This window comes from Lepidochelys kempii, chromosome 27, assembly GCF_965140265.1.
Source record: "Lepidochelys kempii isolate rLepKem1 chromosome 27, rLepKem1.hap2, whole genome shotgun sequence".
In the NCBI taxonomy this organism is placed as follows: domain Eukaryota; kingdom Metazoa; phylum Chordata; order Testudines; family Cheloniidae; genus Lepidochelys; species Lepidochelys kempii.
Genome location: NC_133282.1, coordinates 5,645,712 through 5,662,075, shown reverse-complemented (window position 1 = coordinate 5,662,075; position 16,364 = coordinate 5,645,712). Strand labels below are relative to the sequence as shown.

The window sequence follows — 16,364 nt, the reverse complement described above, 5'->3', positions numbered from 1 at the left end:
GTCACCGCTGCTGCCCTCCAGGCTGCATCTAGATGAGGACTGAAAGGGTGGATTAGCACACGGAGACCAGCAGTGGGACTTTAACCCAAGGCAGCTGGTGGAGTTAAAGCCGAAGTTTTAACCAAACCAGCCAAGGCCCTGGTAAGGTCAGGGTGCCTTGTCCACAGGAGCAGCAGCTGCCACCTTCCAGCAGCAGCCCTTTAAATCCTGAGGCCCTAGGCCAGATGGGGGCGCTGTCCATCTCACTCCCCTTTTCCTTTGTAAGGGGTAAGGCAGGTGTTAGTGTGGTGATGCTGGCTGAGCTGCTAAACCTGCCTAAATACTGTGCCAAGCTCAGGCTGTGCGCCAGGCCCTGTAACCCACGTGCACCAGCGTGTCACGTTACGCCCCAGGTCTTTGGGGCAGGGCCTGTCTCTCATGTGTCTGTGCAGCACCCAGCAGGACAGCCCCCTGACCTTAGCTGGGGCCTCTAGGGGTGCTGCTGCCATAGAGCTAATGAATTATAAAATAAAATTAATTGACGGGGATGAGAGCGCTCTCTGGAGAGGATCCCGGGGCACAGAGGGCACTGCAGGCCCTGCCATCTGTGGTGCCTCTCTTCCAGCTGCCAGCCTTGTCAGTGCCCGATTGCTCTCCCCTGGGTGCTAACTCCCTCCACCCACTTCTCTTTGGGAGCCTGCCCGGAGTTTGGCAAGGCCAGGGTAACCAGTGCGTAGGTACTGGGGTGCTACACTGGAATGTGTCAAATGCCTTGAGCACTGCAGCACCGGGTGTTGCAAACTGTGCCTAGTGGAGAAAGATGCTTGTGTCTGTAGGAGACTGGCCACATGGGGTATCATGCCAGTTCAGGCAAAGAGTCCAGTCATCCAGCTGGCCCAGTCTCCAGCCATGGTCAGCACCAGCTGCTTCAGAGGAAGGTGCAAGAATCCCCTACTGGACAATAGTGGAATAACCGGGCCTTAAGGGAAGTGTCTGCGTAGCCCTGTCAGTGGTTGGTTAATTCTCTGAAGCAGGAGGTTTTACATACACTTTTTTGCCTCTCTCATGTAACTGTGGATGGTCTCACGCATTAGCCATTGACATTCCACCAAGCTCCTGTCTCAGTGGCAGGCTGTGGCAATGAGTTCCACAAGCTAAACCATATTGTGTGAAAAACAACCTCTCAAGGAGCTGCCTTTGAGTTTCTCTGGATGTCCCCTGAGACAAGGTCGAGAGAAGCAGTTGGTTTACCTTAGTTTGGATCTCACTGTCATGTTCCCTAAATTAAAGAGGACTGGTCTTTTCAAACTCTCCTCATATAGAAATCGCTCTAGGCCTCTGCTCTCTTTTGTCACCTGTCTCTGAACCTCACTTGTGCTGCTATGTCCTTTCTGAGACAGGGTTACCGACACTGGACACATTAGTCCAGGTGAGGGTGAATCACTGATCTATATAAAAGTATTAGAAGATTTGCAGTGCTACTTACCATACCTGTCTGTGCATCTTAACACTGTCTGCCAGACCCTCCAGGGTGTGTGTTGGTTCACACCAGTCTCACTGGCGTGTGTGTCTTTTCACACCAAACCCTCCGAGGGTATGTGTCAGTTCACACCAGTCCCACCAGTGGTGTGGATCGGTTCACACCAGTCCCACCCATGGTGTGTGTCGGTTCACGCCAGTCCCACCCATGGTGTGTGTCGGTTCACACCAGTTCCAGCTGTGGTGTGTGTTGGTTCACACCAGTCCCAGCTGTGGTGTGTGTCGGTTCACACCAGTCCCAGCTGTGGTGTGTGTCGGTTCACACCAGTCCCAGCTGTGGTGTGTGTCGGTTCATACCAGTCCCACCTGTGGTGTGTGTCGGTTCACACCAGTCAGTGATCTGGGTCCTTGTTTGCTTTTCTGCCTACTCCCTGCACTTTGAGCACGTGGCTCTTTCCTGAGGGACTGCAGTTAATTTGGAACCTGAACAATGGGCATCAGTAGGTCGGATTATTCCTTCCAATGGGCTTTTCCTTGCAATCGACAACACTGAGTTTCATTTGCCATTGTGTTACCAGTTCACCCTGATTGGTTGGGTGCCTCTGACTTTCCTGACCTTTTTCTCAAGTCAAGGGAACTTGGTGTCAGCTGCAGATGTTACCACCTCCCTGCTCACTCCCTTTTCTAGGCCTGGGACACTGGGGCAATATGCTGAAAATTGGCTTTGTCCCAGCTCCTCCCTGCAGCTCAAGCCTGTGCTTTTGCTGCTAAAGTACCCAGGTTCAATCCTTCTTCCTCTCTCCTGAGGCATGACGGGATCTCTTCCCTGCTCTGTCCAGATAATGCTGCCTGGCTGCTGTATTCCACACGAGGGTCACACCTACAGCACTCGTGTGCCTGTCCTGCCATTTGGGAAAGTTGCCATATTATCTTGGAGCCAATTGGTATCCGCTGCCTATTTCCCCTTCTGCGTCTGAGTTCCTCTCACAAGCCCCATGGCACCACAGCATGGCTGGGTGTTGGCAGCTCAGAAGTAGAACATCTGGAGTGTTACGGATGGGGCTGAAGTGCATTGGCAGAACTGTCATGGGAGGACTGTAGCAGGGAGTGCTGAGCTCCCCATGGAGACGCTCAGCAAAGACACTGGGGCTGGGAGCTGGACCTGCCATAGGGCAAGTTTCAGGTCAGGATTGAGCTGCTTTGGCAAAAGCTGGGTGGGACCGCAGGCCTGGAATAGCAGGGGGCCTCCAGGCTGGGTGTGAGGGGCACTGGTGGAGCAGAGGGTTGGGGGGATGCCAGCTGGGACTGGTAGAGCTAAGCTTGCCCAGGAGCTGCCCACTCTAGTTTCTTGCAGATACAACCAACTGCTCATTTTTCTGAGCGCTGAACGCAGCCTCCCCTGGTGCGGCGCAGGGAGATTTATCCAACCAGCACAAAAGCAGTGCTTGCTTTAGCTTTATTTCTCGACTCAGGCTGCTGCTATTAGCATATGAATTCAGTAGCCCCACGCAATGCAGAGCGCAGAGCGAGGGTTCTATGCAAACGACACACAACACACCTGCTCCCTGGCGCGCCTCAGGCCACCTCCTACCTAGGCCCCCCACACACCCCCGGCCTTCCAGGAACAGCCCAGGGCAGGCAATTCCTGCAGCTCTGGGGACTCTGTCTCTGGTTTGACCCTGGCCCTCCCTGCGGCTGGATTAGGGTCTGGGCTCTGGAAACAGAGGTTCTGAGGCCAAAGGTCCCTGCTCCATAAATGACGAATGAGTTGGGGCAGGGCTCCATTCTGGGGGCCCATGTGGAGACACTTTGAAGGGTTCTGGTTTTAAGAAATGCTGGGCACCCACCTCTGAAAATCCCCCAGATCCCCAAAACCTGAGCTGCCCAGAATCTCTGATCTCTTCTGAACAGGTTGGCACCCAGCTGGGAGAGTCACTCCAGGGCCCAGCACAGCTGCTGCAGGTGCCTTGCAGGGCCACGTCAGTGCCACCATCCCCTCAATGCTCTTGTGGAGACTCTACAAGGAGAGTGTTGTCTAGTGGGTAGGGCACAGGCGTGGGAGCTAGGGTAGCCAGGGGCTACGCTGGCTCTGCCACCGCCTTGCTGGGTGAGCTTGGGCACGTCACACCTCTCTCTGCCTAAGCTGGCCCAGCTGCACGTACGGGATGATAATACGCCCCTGCCTCTGGGGAGCTGCAAGGTTGCGTGGATTCATGGTGATAACCTGCACTCAGAGCCTGCGAGCAGTGGAGCTAGCGGCCATTAGATCTTCGCTCCTCAACCAACCATGCACAAGGGAAATGGGGCGGAGGGCTCCTAGCACCGGGATGCAGCTAGATACGGCAGCCCTGGGTCAGGAGCGGGCAGGCCCAGTCTAGCAGGCTGAGCACTGGGGAGGTCATTCTGATGAGTTATGACCGTCCTGCCCTGCGGGGTGGCTGGCTCACATTGGCTTGGCTCCGTGTATAGCGGAGGCCCGCAGGTTCAGGGCAGTGGAGCAGGGCTGACCTTTCCACCCCACACACGGGTGCGCTCGCAGGATTCGCTGCCCACGTGTGATGGCTGGCAGGGTCTTTGCCAGGCAGTCCCAGCTGACTGGGCTCCTATGGGACACAGAATATGTAAACTCTGGGCCTGCTGCCGCCCCCCCTCTCCCGCTGCCCATCTCCGTGTGAGGCTGCAGGGTGGCAGGCACTGGGGGCGTGTTGGCATGCAGATCACAGGCAGAGCATGGCCCATAGGGGGCTGCAGCGCAGCTGGGGCTGGAGTGACAATGGAGCCTCCTTCCTCCCCAACGCGGCTATGGTCACTAGGAGCATCTCCTGCCCCTGAACACACAATGGGGCTCCCAGACAGGCCGGCCCCATCCGGCTCCTCTCTCACCCTCCAGTCCCTTTCTCTCCACCCTCTCCATTTTCACATGCATTAGAAATGTCCAACTGGGGGAAGAAGCACTGGCTGGTTGAGATCAGCCACCTTGCTGGCTCTACACCCATAGTCACATCCCTGCACTGTATTCACCCCGGCTGCAATGCAGCCACCTCTGGGGCAGAAGGTGGCAACTGTTCACCGGCACACACCACTGTCCAACAGTTCAGGACACACGGAGAACAATCCATAGAGAGAGTTCGACATAGAGCCAGATTCTGCCACCCTCCCGAGCCAGAGCGGTACCTCCCTGAGCCAGGCACCCTCTGCTGGCACTGCTCCACAGAGTGAGCGTTTCAGAGCAACCCCGTAGGAAACTGGGAGACAAGGGGCCCCGCTAACAAACCCTTCGCACTGGGAGGGCGCAGGGACCCTCCTGGGCTTTAACTCATGCTGCCAGTCCCTCCTGCCGTAGGGCCTGCTCTGTAATGGCTCTGCCCCCTCCCAAACACCAGTGAGCTTCCCTCAGCCTGTCTGGGAGCGAGGAAAATACCCCACACACACACACACAGATGGGGGAGCTAGCGGCCTGCTCTGCTCCCAGGGGAGCCAATGGCAGGGAGCGCCTGACCCAGTCCCGAGCCCCTGAGCCCCTGACCTGGCTGGTCTTGGCCCAGGCTGTAGCCAAGCAAGGCACAGTCAGCTCACCAGCTCCCTGGCTCTGCAGTGCCGCTTGGAGGGGCCGTGACAGCGAGGGCTGGACACCGCCATCACCAAGCAGGGCAAACCTGCGCCTCACTGCTCAGCAGGGCCCCGCCGCTCACGCCCCTCGCAGCTGGCCAGCCCGGGGTCTGGGAACAGGCCTGGATTAAACCACGAAGCTGCCAGGAGGCTGCGGCCCGCAGCCCTCCCCTCATGATGGGTCTGATGTCCTCTGTGCAGCCTGAAGAGGCTTCGTGGCCTCCTGCCAGCAGCAGGGAGCTGTTTCCCTGTGAGGCTCTGTCCCTCCCGTCCCCTCAGCTCCTCTGGCTAATCTGCCTGGTGCTCAGTGAGCAGGAAACATCCGTTCCAAGCCCTCAGCACAAAGGGGGGACATCAGCCAGCCCAGCCCCCCCGTGTCCAGGGCTCTTGCCTCCAGTTCCAATCAGCTCTCCTCCACATTAGCCCAGCCGCAGCTCCTGGGCCGGCCAGGGCCTTCGGTGCAGCGCGGCTGCCTAGTGCCTTTGCCTCCCCCAGGCCCACCGCTGGTGCACTGGGCGGCAGGAGCTGCTGCACCATCCCATTGCAGGGGCCAGGAAGCAGAAACCCTGCTCCTTTGGGCCCAAGCCCATCACAGGGAGGGCAGCAGCATCTCCCGCCCTGGAAGTCTTTCAGCCTGATCTCCAAGAAGCTGGTGGGGGGGCGTGAGGGGCTGTGCTGAAGGAGAGCTGCTCTCCACAGCATCACCCCCCCTTGCAACTCCATGGGGGTCTCCCTGGGCCAGATCATGGGCGCTGTCAGCATTAACCCTGGGCAGACTCACACTCAGGGCCCCTCCTACCTCTCCTGGGGGTGCCTGGGCCTGAGCCGGGGTCAGGGCCTCAGCCATCCTTGGGGCTTTGAGATCTGGGGCAGGTGGTGGGGTGCAGCCAAATCCCACCCCTTGGCTCCAGCAGGCCGTGGAAACTCTGCAGCCGCTGGGCCAGGGATTTGGCCCTTTCTGTGGGCATGAGCTGGGCCTTCCATTGCTTTGCCTTCCCTGCGCAGACGGCCTCCTACAGAGCCCCCCAAGGGAGCCGGCGTTCATGGGTTTCTGGGTGGGCCCAGCACAGCCCTATCCCTAGGTGAGCTCTGGCAGCCTCAGCAGGGCCTCAAACACCACCAGGCTCTGGAGCAGCTCAGCAGGCGTCTCCCAGAGGGGTGCGACTGCCGCGGACCAAGGCAGATGGGAGACTGGGCAGGGGCAGCGGGAGGGAGAGACGGGGCTCGGAACAGTGTGCAGCGGTTCTAAGGGGCGCTGGTTACTCTAGCTCCTCGGTTAGGCTCGTTAGCGCCACTCTCCCGCAAGCGAAACACGCTCCCTCCATGTGGGTCCCTCGCAGCAGCTGAGCCCTCCTGGTTCCACATCAGAGGGGCTGAGTGTCAGGCAGGATCTACGCTGCTAGAGATCTACAGCTACAGGCTAGCCGACCCTCGCGCTCCACCCGCCTTAGTCCTTGTGCTCCTGGGTGGATTCCTTGGTCACCTGTGGGCAGACAGAGGGCAAATGTTACCATCATGGCCAGTCACTGCCCCCCTCCACTGGCGGGATTTCCTTGGCTTGGAGCCAGCCGAGGGGCCCCCAACCCCTGGGAGGCCAGGAGGCAAGTCCCTAGCAAGCCCCACTCTCCTGTCGGGGATTTGTCCCTGTGAGGAACCAGGGCTGCACGTGGGTGGGGCGGCGGGTTAGCACGTACACCTCGGGGCTCCCTGAACCCGGCCCCGCCATGGCACCCGGGGGCTAGTGGCTGTGCAGAATCGCTGTGCACAGCACCGCCTGCTCTAGGGTCACTCCCTGTCTCCCTGGCCTGCCCCCAGAGCTACTGTGTGGGCAGTGCAAAGCTGGTCGAGAGGCCCCTGTGCTGGTGAACTCCCTCGGTGGGGTCCTTCCACCAGCCCCATGGTCCATCTGCACCTGCTACACCACAGACCAAGGGTGGGTCTGGCCTGTGGGGCTTGAAAATTCCTCCTGTCCTGCAGCGAGGCTCGCTGAGTGTCTGGGAAGCAAAGCGCAGCCCCAGGCTGCCGGGTGTGGCATTGTAGGGCTCCAAGACACCGGCTCTGGGGGGCCTGTGTGGGGCAGTTATCTGGCAAGCTGGAATGTGCCTGTGTCCTACAGGGTAGAGTGGGCTCACTGTAACCAGAGACAGTTCACACCCCCAGCAGGCGCCCCCCGGACGTACTCTCTCTGCCCCAAGGTCTCCTGGCACGGAGCAGGAGAGAGGCAGCCAGTCTCTGTTAGCACAGAGGAGTCCGGACCCCTGGGTTCTTTTCCCCGCACGGTCACTGGAAGCTGGCACCCCAGTCTAGCTGTGCGGATAATGCTAGTGACCCCCCTGGCAGGGCTCAGTCCACCCAGGTTAGCAAAGTGCTTGGCTGGAGTCCCTGGGATGCCAGAGGCTTGGAAAGGGTGTTACCGTGCCCACTGCAGCTGCCTGCACCTGACCCAGTGTGTTTCTACTGAGCCAGCCTGCTGCTCCCCACCCCAGTGCTCCTGCGGGCTGACACAGCTTGCTGGGACTTGCAGCTCCTCAGTGTGCCAAGGCACCGAGGGAGCATGTGGGCTGCTCACACCCTGGGGCTGGGTCACTAACATGCCAGCTTTGCCCCTCCGTGCCAGGTGTCAGGAAGGGTCATGGCCCAGCCTGGGACCTCCGAGAGCCAACATTCAAAGTCACGGACATCAGTGGGGAAAGCCACATGCTGCCAGCTGGAGCCAGTGAGCACAAGCCAGGAGCAGTCCAGTGCTCCGCCCAGCAGAGGGGACTCCTTGTAACGGCAGCGAAAGAGCCTTCACGGGAGGGCTGTCTCTCCTGGCAGGTGCATGGCGCATGTGGGGAACCTCCCCCTCATCACGGGCCAGCAGAGTCGACTGGCCAGGCCAGGACTCCACATGCCTGGCTCCCAGTTCCCTCCCCTGCCTCCTCCAGAGCGTGAGCCACCCCCAGAGCTGTGTCAAAGCGGAGCGCAGAGTGGTGCATTCTTTGCTCTGTGGTGGCACGGCAGTTTTTATGTGTGACCTGATCAAACTGTCTCTTGCTTCCCCGGGGCGATCTAAAATGCCCTGTATCAGAGGAGTAGCCCTCTCAGTCTGTATCCGCAAACACAGCGAGGAGAAGTGGGGTTTTTACCCACGAAAGCTTATGCCCAAATAAAGCTGTTAGTCTTTAAGGTGCCACCATTGTTAAAATGCCCTGCAGAGGCTGTGTTGAGTTTTGCCTGATCCTCTAGTATAACCCCACCAAAAGTTTGTCTTTTCAGCCCCTCTCCCCTTTGTTCCCAGGGTGTGAATACTCCAGGAGAGACAGCCCCTGCCCCAAGGTTTACAGTCTAAACAAGAGAGACCAGAGGGGAGGGGATATCTTTTACTGGACCAGCTTCTGCCGGGGGGAAGGGACAAGCTTTTGAGTGACACGGAGCTCTTCTCCAGTGTGAGGCAGGAAGCCAAATGCAAATTGGGCTGGATTGTTAAGCAGAAGGGGTACCTGGAGTTGGAGGGTGTCACTTGAAATGAAGTGGGTGTAACACACACACCTCTTGGGTGTGGTGTTCTGTCCCATCTAGTGGCAGTTAGAGAGAGATTAATGAGCCTGCTACAGCCTTAGATAAAGGGCCATGGGAGCTTTTAGCTCACGCAGCGAGCAGTGGTTCTCAAACTTTTGTACTGGTGACTTCTTTTACACAGCAAGCCTCCGGGTGCGACCCCCCCCCCCCACTTTATGAATTAAAAACACTTTAAAAATATTTAACACTGTTATAAATGCTGGAGGTGAAGTGGGGTTTGGGGTGGAGGCTGACAGCTCGCGACCCCCCACGTAATAACCTCATGACTCCCAGTTTGAGAACCCCTGCAGTAGAGGCTCATGCACGAAGATTCAGAGGTCCCTGGTTCGATCCCGACGAGTGGGGTCTGTTGGGGTTACATGGGCAGTTGTGGGTTAGATTGTTATGCATAAAGGGTTTGAAGTAGGTGTGACGCTGGCAAGCCAGGTGCCAGCTCATGCCAAGGCCCAGGGCCTCACTGAACACTGACAAATGCAGAGCTGGAAACCAGTCTGGCTCGGCTGTGGGTCAACATAGAGTTAAAACAGGGTTCAGTGTTATAAGGATGTGTTTCCTGTTTAGACTTCATGGAATGCTTGTAGGATGCTGCATGTATGAATCCTGCTTATAATAGCTGCATCCCCTGGTACAAAGCGATATCGAGTGTTTGCACCGCAAACCTCTGTGATTGTGTAACAGGAAAAAGAATGAATTAAGGGGAAGTAACTGTCCTGCACACTAGGGGGCCCATTGGAGGCAAATGAGGCTTTGTGCAGCATCAAAGGCCAGACACTTCTCTGGCTGCACTCCTCACTCCCTCCAGGAAGGGGAGGCCTGCGCATGAACTCATCCCACCAGCTTGGCATCTGGGGTGAAAGGGATACAAAGGAGAAACTGGGTTGCTTTTTATGTCTGGTCGCAGAAGGGCAAAGATTCCTAAGCATGAGCAAGAGATCCCCATGCTGTTTGGCATGGGTCAGCCCCAAAAGACATAGAGAGCCGCTTACTGTGGAGGCTTATATTAAATCAAAGACTGGAACTCATTTGTGTGTGTATGTTTGTGTTTTAACCTTGTAAATAATTCTCATTTCTTAGTTAATACATATTTAGCCAGGATTGGCTACAGGAGTTGTCTCTGGTTTGAGATCTGAATACAATTGACCTGGGGTAAGTGACTGGTCCTTTGGGACTGGGAATAGCCTGAATATTGCTGTGATTTTTGGTGTAATGTGACCATCTATTGCATTGTCCAGCTTGCCTGGGTGGCAAGACAGACTGGAATGCCCAAGGGGACTGTCTGAGTCCACGGTCAGCCTGTTATAGTGCTTTAGGAGGTCACTCTCATTACTGGGTTGGTGAAATCTAATTATGGAACATACCACCTGATTGGGGTCTCTGTCCTGCTTTTTGACAGTCTGCCCTGAGGCTGGCATGCATGGTTGTGAGCTGCTCCAGACAGTGAGCAAGTAAAGGTAGCAGGCAGTGTGGTGTGTTATGAATTGTTGTAATGAGCCATAAAGTGTCCATGTTAAGTCCATGTTTTTTGGTGTCTAGCAGAGTTATGAATTTAAGTTCCCAGGCTCATCAATTTGTAACACCACACTGCCTGCTATCCTTAATTACCCACTTCAACCCCTTTATGCATAATAATCTAACCTAGAACTGCCTGCTTCATTTCAAGCCACTGCCTCCAACATACCTTAACGCTTCTGCTTAACAAGCCATCCCCATTCGTGTTTAGCTGGGATGCTCAAAGTACCTTTCCCAGACCTGAAGAAGAGCTCCGTGTGGCCCGAAAGCTTGTCTCTCTCCCCAACAGAAGTTGGACCAATAAAAGATATTCCCTTCCCCACCTTGTCTTTCTCATATCTTGGGACTGACCTGGCTACACCAGCACTACAAACAGTCTAAGGACAGAGGACAGACGAAGGGTGGGAGAAGGGAAGGATCATTCACCCCAAGTTACAGATGGGGAACGGAGGCTCAGATTCATTAAAAGCCTTGCCCAGCATCACACAGTCTGGGGCGGAGGTGGGACTTGAGCCAAGATCTCCAGAGTCCCATGTGGTGCCGTAACCACACAGTGGAAACGGCTGGAAATCAGAATTTCTATTTAGCTGGAAATTCTGATTTTCAGAGACTAATGAGTTCAGAGTCAGAACAAAGAGCCGACATTTCCTGTGCCGCACAAACTCCAAAACACAGGGCATTTTGGGACCATCAAGTCATTGCATTCTGATAATGTTAAAACATGGCCCTTTGATAAGGCGAAAACATGTTGTTCTTACTCAATAGTTCTGATTCATTTTGTTTAGACTTTGATATTACATTAAATATTAATTACAATAAATAGTGACTAGTGAACATAATATAACATTAAATCAATGTTTTAACATAACACACAAGTCCAAGTGAAATGCCTCGAAACACATCAGAATGAAATGGCTTTACCATATCCAAACGCTTCAGTGTTATCAAAACGCCACATTATCGATCTAGTTGAAAAGAAACGAGAAAGCCAAAACATTCATTTCAACTTTCTTCTGTCAAAAATGGCACCAGAATTGACACTGAGGCCTCGTCTACACTACGAAGTTTTGTTGGCAAAAGTTATGCTGCTTGAATTAAAACCGCTGTTGCATGTCACACTAGCTCCTTGTGCCGGCAGAGTGCATCCATGCTAGCAGCTCTTGTATCGACACAGTGCCGGTGGTAGCTATCCCACAATGCAACTGGCCGCAGGGTGCTTTGGGAAGGGTTTGCAGTGCCTATTGGGGCAGATACAATATCACATGATGCAGGTTTCTTAATCCCATCCAATTGTCAGCCGCTTTTCAGCGGACGTGTGGCGGGGGAGAGAGAGGACGGGGTGGGTCTGGGGTGGGAAGACAGCAGGCTGACCAGCCTATCCTGAGAAGGGGGAAGGGGACACCCCCCACATCAGCTCCCTCTCTGCTCGGCACAGCAGTCTCTCCCGAAGCAGCCCGCTCTGCCTGCCTGCCTACGGTTCCCTCCGAGTTCTCCCACAGCTGGGAGCAGCATCCTGAGCAGCTCTGTGAGCTCTCCCTGCTGAGGAATGTCAAGGCAGCATGGCTGTCCCCTGTCCCCCGCCCACCCCGTGCTCCCCGCCGCAGCAGTCTGCCTGCCCCTGTGTTCCTAGGGCAGGGCAGAGCAGGAGCCTTCCAGCTAATGATTTGCTCTTTGTTCCCCAAAGGGAGCAGCAGGCTCAGCTGTCAGACACGTCCCGGAGCTTTGAACGGGGAGGGCGCATGCCTGCCTCAAACAGTGAGCAGCGCGGCCACGGCGGGCATTGTGGGATACTGGCGGAACCCCATTCTGTCGACAAAGCAAACAGCAGTGTCGACCCTGACGCTTTGTGCCTCTCCTTGAGGTGGTTTTATTTGGTCAGCAAAACAGCAGAGTTTTGCCGCCAAAAGTCGCTTTGCAGCGTGTACACCTCCCCTGTAGTGTAGACAAGGCCTGATTTCGATGACACCGCATTGTCCAACAGAACCGGTTCCACTGAATTGTCTTGCCCAGCATTCCCGCACAGCAGTACGTCCTTCCCCAGCGCCTGGCCTGCCATACACCCCAGCCTTGCTGCACACCTCACCAAACACACAAGGGGGGTCACTGACTCGGCAGGCAGTCGACTAATGGTGAGATCCACCAAGAGAACAACCCCCCTGCTTCTCCCCAGGAGAATGCTGCCCCTGCTAGGCCGTTACAGCTGTACAGCTCAGCAAGTGAGGCACATGCCCATCACCCCCCAGGACCAGGCCCATTCAAGGCCCATTACTTGGAAGCCCCAGACAACAGGGAACTGCAGCATGGCAAGGTCAGGTGGTCTCCAGCAGGCAGGGGAGGGGTGGGGATGGATGGTGGGGCAGGGGCAGGGGAGACCATCTCCTACCTCTGCATCTCTGGTCTCCACAGTTTTGACCACGATGTTCCTCTTCAGGTGAGCCTCAGACACTGACTTGGTATCCAGGCTGGTTTCTGTGGAGAAGAGCACGTGTGGTCGTTGTCTCCACTCTGAGAAAGCCCAACCAAGCAGAACAAGGCAGAACGAAGCACCTAGGGCCACACAGGCTGCCAGGTCGGGCTAGCTCTGGGCCTGAGCTGAGATTCCCTGCACATGGCACAGGAGCCATGAAACCTGTCCCCGCGACAGCTAACAGCCCTTCCACATTCACAGGGCTCCAAGATCTGTTAGCAAAGGGCTCTGTGCTCCCCTCCCTGACTCAGACCGGGAGCGGAGCGGCCCACACAGCAAGTGGACCTACAAGCCCACGCAGTACCCTGCATAGGTGCTGGAACAAGGGGTGCTGCAGCACCCCCTGGCTTAAAGTGGTTTCCATCATATCCAGGGTTTACAGTTTGGTTCAATGGCTCTCAGCGCCCCACTATACACATTGTTCCATCACCTCTGGTACCCTGTGGACTATCTGGGGCTGTCCCCTGGCATGCCCCTGGCTGGGCTGCCCCTGACATGATACTGTTTGTTCAGATGGATCGGTGGAGTTCGTGGGCTGCACCCTAGCCCCCTCTCTGTGGGGACTGCCCCGGGATGGGAGCAGCCGCGTATTATCGCCTAGGCCGACAAGGCCTAAGCCTACGGCGGCAAATTTGCAGGGGTGGCAAATTTATAATAGCCACAGGCATCAACTTTATCCAGCACCGGTGGGTGCTCGTGCCCCCCCGGCCCCGACCCCACCCCAACTCCACCCCTTCCCTGCCCCCATAGCAACCCCTTCCCCAAATCCCCAGCCCTGCCTCCTCCCCCGGGCGCGCTGCGTTTCCCTCCTTCCCAGGCTTGCCGCGCCAGAGCACCGGGAGGGAGAGGGGGGAGAAGCGGAGCAGCGGTGCGCTCAGGGGAGGAGGCGGAGCGGAGGTGAGCTGGGGGGCGCCGTGGGGAGCTGCCGGTGGGTTCAAATGAATTTGTAAAAAAACTAAAACAAGTTCATATGGGGCAATTATTTCAGGGCCTAGGGCTGGCAAAATCATTAATCCACCACTGAGTGGGAGAGTCACCATGGGTCTGCCCTGTCTGAATTCCTACTTGGAAAGGTACATGGCCCGGAGTGAGGCACCGCTGCTCCGAATCTGCACCTCCTCCTGCCCCCCAACACACCCCGAAGCTCTGGGTTCCCTGGGGCTCCCCCATCCCACATTGCAGGGTCCCCCGGCACAGCAGAGCAGACTGCAGAGAGAAGTGGCTTCAGGGACACTCTCAGGGCTCCTGCACCTGTTACAGGGTCCCCATGTCACCGGGCTGGGTCCCAAAGGAGGCCACGGCGCAGGCTTCCCTTCACCTGTACCTCCTGGAGTCTGGCCTGGCTGGAGACAGGGAGCATCAATGTGCTGGATGAGTGGGCCCAGATCAGACCAGTGGGGCCCCAAGCCTGGGAACCTGCCAGTGACAATACTCAGACTTTACAGGCCACTGAAATCCCCAGGCTCTGGTTATCCCTGTTTGGCACACAGTGGGGAAGGTCGCCCACGCTCACGTAGCAGGTTAGTGAGAGGAGCAGAGCCAGGTCTCCTGGCTCCCGGTCCACTGAACCAGCCCTGATGCGTCAGAGGAAGATGGGGAAAAACCCACAATGCAGCTGGCCAATTGCACAACTCTGTGCATTATGGAGACGTTCCCCACAGTGCTCAGCGTATGCCCTGAAGCATGAGATTTGATGGCCCCCATCTTAGTGCCTCTAGCTGCTATCACATTACCCAGCCCTTCCTCCAGTCCTGGCCAAGAGTCAGAGCCTGCACGTGGCGGGGGCAGTACCATGGGAAAGTGATTCCACACCCAGACGTGAAGGCGCGATGTAGCCATGACCACCCATCCCATCCCTCCTCCCTTGGGGCGCGCAGCGTCCTGACCTCGGATCTGCAGGTTGGAGAAGGTCTGCACGGGGATCGTGATCCTGCAGAAACAAGGCAATCGGAGAAGCACAGGTGTGAGACGGGCCACACAAGAGGCACTTCCCAGGCAAGGCTGCCTCTGAGTGACTGGGAGAAGGGAGGCCTTTGCTGGGAAACCCACGTGACAGGTCCAGCTCATCAGGGAGCTCGAGAACAGCCAGGTGACTATAGGGTTGCCAACCCTCCAGGAGTGTCCAGGAATTAAAGATTAATCTTTAATTAAATATTATGTCCTGTGATGAAACCTCTAGGAATCCATCCAACCAAAATCGGCAGCCCTAGATGACAACTGGCCCATTCCCACCACGTACCTAACCCAGCCATATACCCTCAGCGTCTGGCTGTCTAGACACTTCTGCTTGCAATGATGCTGTTGAGGTCAATGGGTTGCAGGGGGACAATTGAAAGTCATTCGTTTCCAACAGCATATGGAAGAGATGGGCCCATGCTGCCAGGCTTGGATCCGGTCCTAGCTTTCCTCCAAAGGTTAGGAGAGTTTGGATCCAGAGTTTTGGTTCAGGCCCTTCTCTAAGTGACAGAGCATGAGACCCTAGCCATTCAATCCAGCGGTGGCCTGGAGCACCTGTTAGCTAAAACAAGGGGTGCTGGGTTGGCAGCCCTGGGCACTGGTGTCCCTCTGGGTATCCACGGAACAGGTTCCTCAGAGTCCCCCTGAAAGAATGAATTCCCCTTCCTCATCCTGCAATTTGTCTGCAGGAGGCTCACCTGCTTTCCTCTCCCTCCAGGAGCTTGCGGTAGGTGGTAATCTCAATGTCCAAGGCCAGCTTGACGTTGAGCAGGTCCTGGTATTCCTGGAGGTGCCGAGCCATCTCCTCCTTGAGGTTCCGGATGTCCTCCTCCAGCTGGATGACGGTGTCCTGGTAACTGACTGTCTCAGTGGCATAGCGGTCCTCCATCTCCCGCAGCTGCCTCTCCAGGGATTCATTCTGGGAGGGGCGGGGGTGAAGGGCTGTTACTGATCTGCCTTCCGTTGTCTGCCCCCAGGGATCATGTCAGAGTTGGTGACATGGCACCAGGAGGCCAGGGTCATGTGATCCTAACAGGGATCATCACGCTCCAGGGCTGCTACAGAGAGGCCAGTGTGGGCTGCCCCACTGGAGCAGATGGTCCAGTCCCCCACCTCCTGCCTGCACCAGACCAGACCACTTCGCTTCAGCTGCTATCCTTTCTTCTCGCCCTACGGGAGCAGACCCCGTCCCCTAGCCCCTGCGGGAGCAGACCCCATCCCCTAGCCCCGTCTCCTGTCTCTGCCCTACGGGAGCAGACCCCAGGCCCCAGCCCCGTCTCCTGTCTCTGCCCTACGGGAGCAGACCTCGGGCCCCAGCCCCGTCTCCTGTCTCTGCCCTAAGGGAGCAGACCCCATCCCCTAGCCCCGTCTCCTGTCTCTGCTCTACGGGAGCAGACCCCAGGCCCCAGCCCCGTCTCCTGTCTCTGCCCTAAGGGAGCAGACCCCATCCCCTAGCCCCGTCTCCTGTCTCTGCTCTACGGGAGCAGACCTCGGGCCCCAGCCCCGTCTCCTGTCTCTGCCCTACGGGAGCAGACCCCATCCCCCAGCCCAGTCTCCTGTCTCTGCCCTATGGGAGCAGACCCCAGACCCCAGCCCCATCAGCAGTCTCTGCCCTATGGGAGCAGACCCCAGGCCCCAGCCCCGTCTCCTGTCTCTGCCCTATGAAAGGAGACCCCCAGGCCCCAGCCCCGTCTCCTGTCTCTGCCCGATGAGAGGAGACCCCAGGCCCCAGCCCCATCTCCTGTCTCTGCTCTATGGGAGCAGACGCCTGGCCCATCTTGTCTGGCCGCCTTCCTCTTTGCAC

The 16,364-nt window shown here is 56.9% G+C and overlaps 1 protein-coding gene across 1 annotated transcript in view; it reads right to left on the bottom strand.

Moving 5' to 3' along the window:
- Positions 1-2,905: 2,905 nt before the first annotated feature.
- GFAP (glial fibrillary acidic protein) overlaps positions 2,906-16,364 on the bottom strand; it is a 29,300-nt gene continuing 15,841 nt past the window's right edge. Inside the window, exons 6-9 of the mRNA XM_073326252.1 lie at positions 15,259-15,479; positions 14,491-14,534; positions 12,521-12,606; positions 2,906-6,550 (exon numbers count right to left, since the gene is read on the bottom strand). Coding sequence (XP_073182353.1) covers positions 6,515-6,550; positions 12,521-12,606; positions 14,491-14,534; positions 15,259-15,479 — 387 coding nt within the window. The 3' untranslated portion in view covers positions 2,906-6,514. The remainder of the gene's footprint in view (positions 6,551-12,520; positions 12,607-14,490; positions 14,535-15,258; positions 15,480-16,364) is intronic.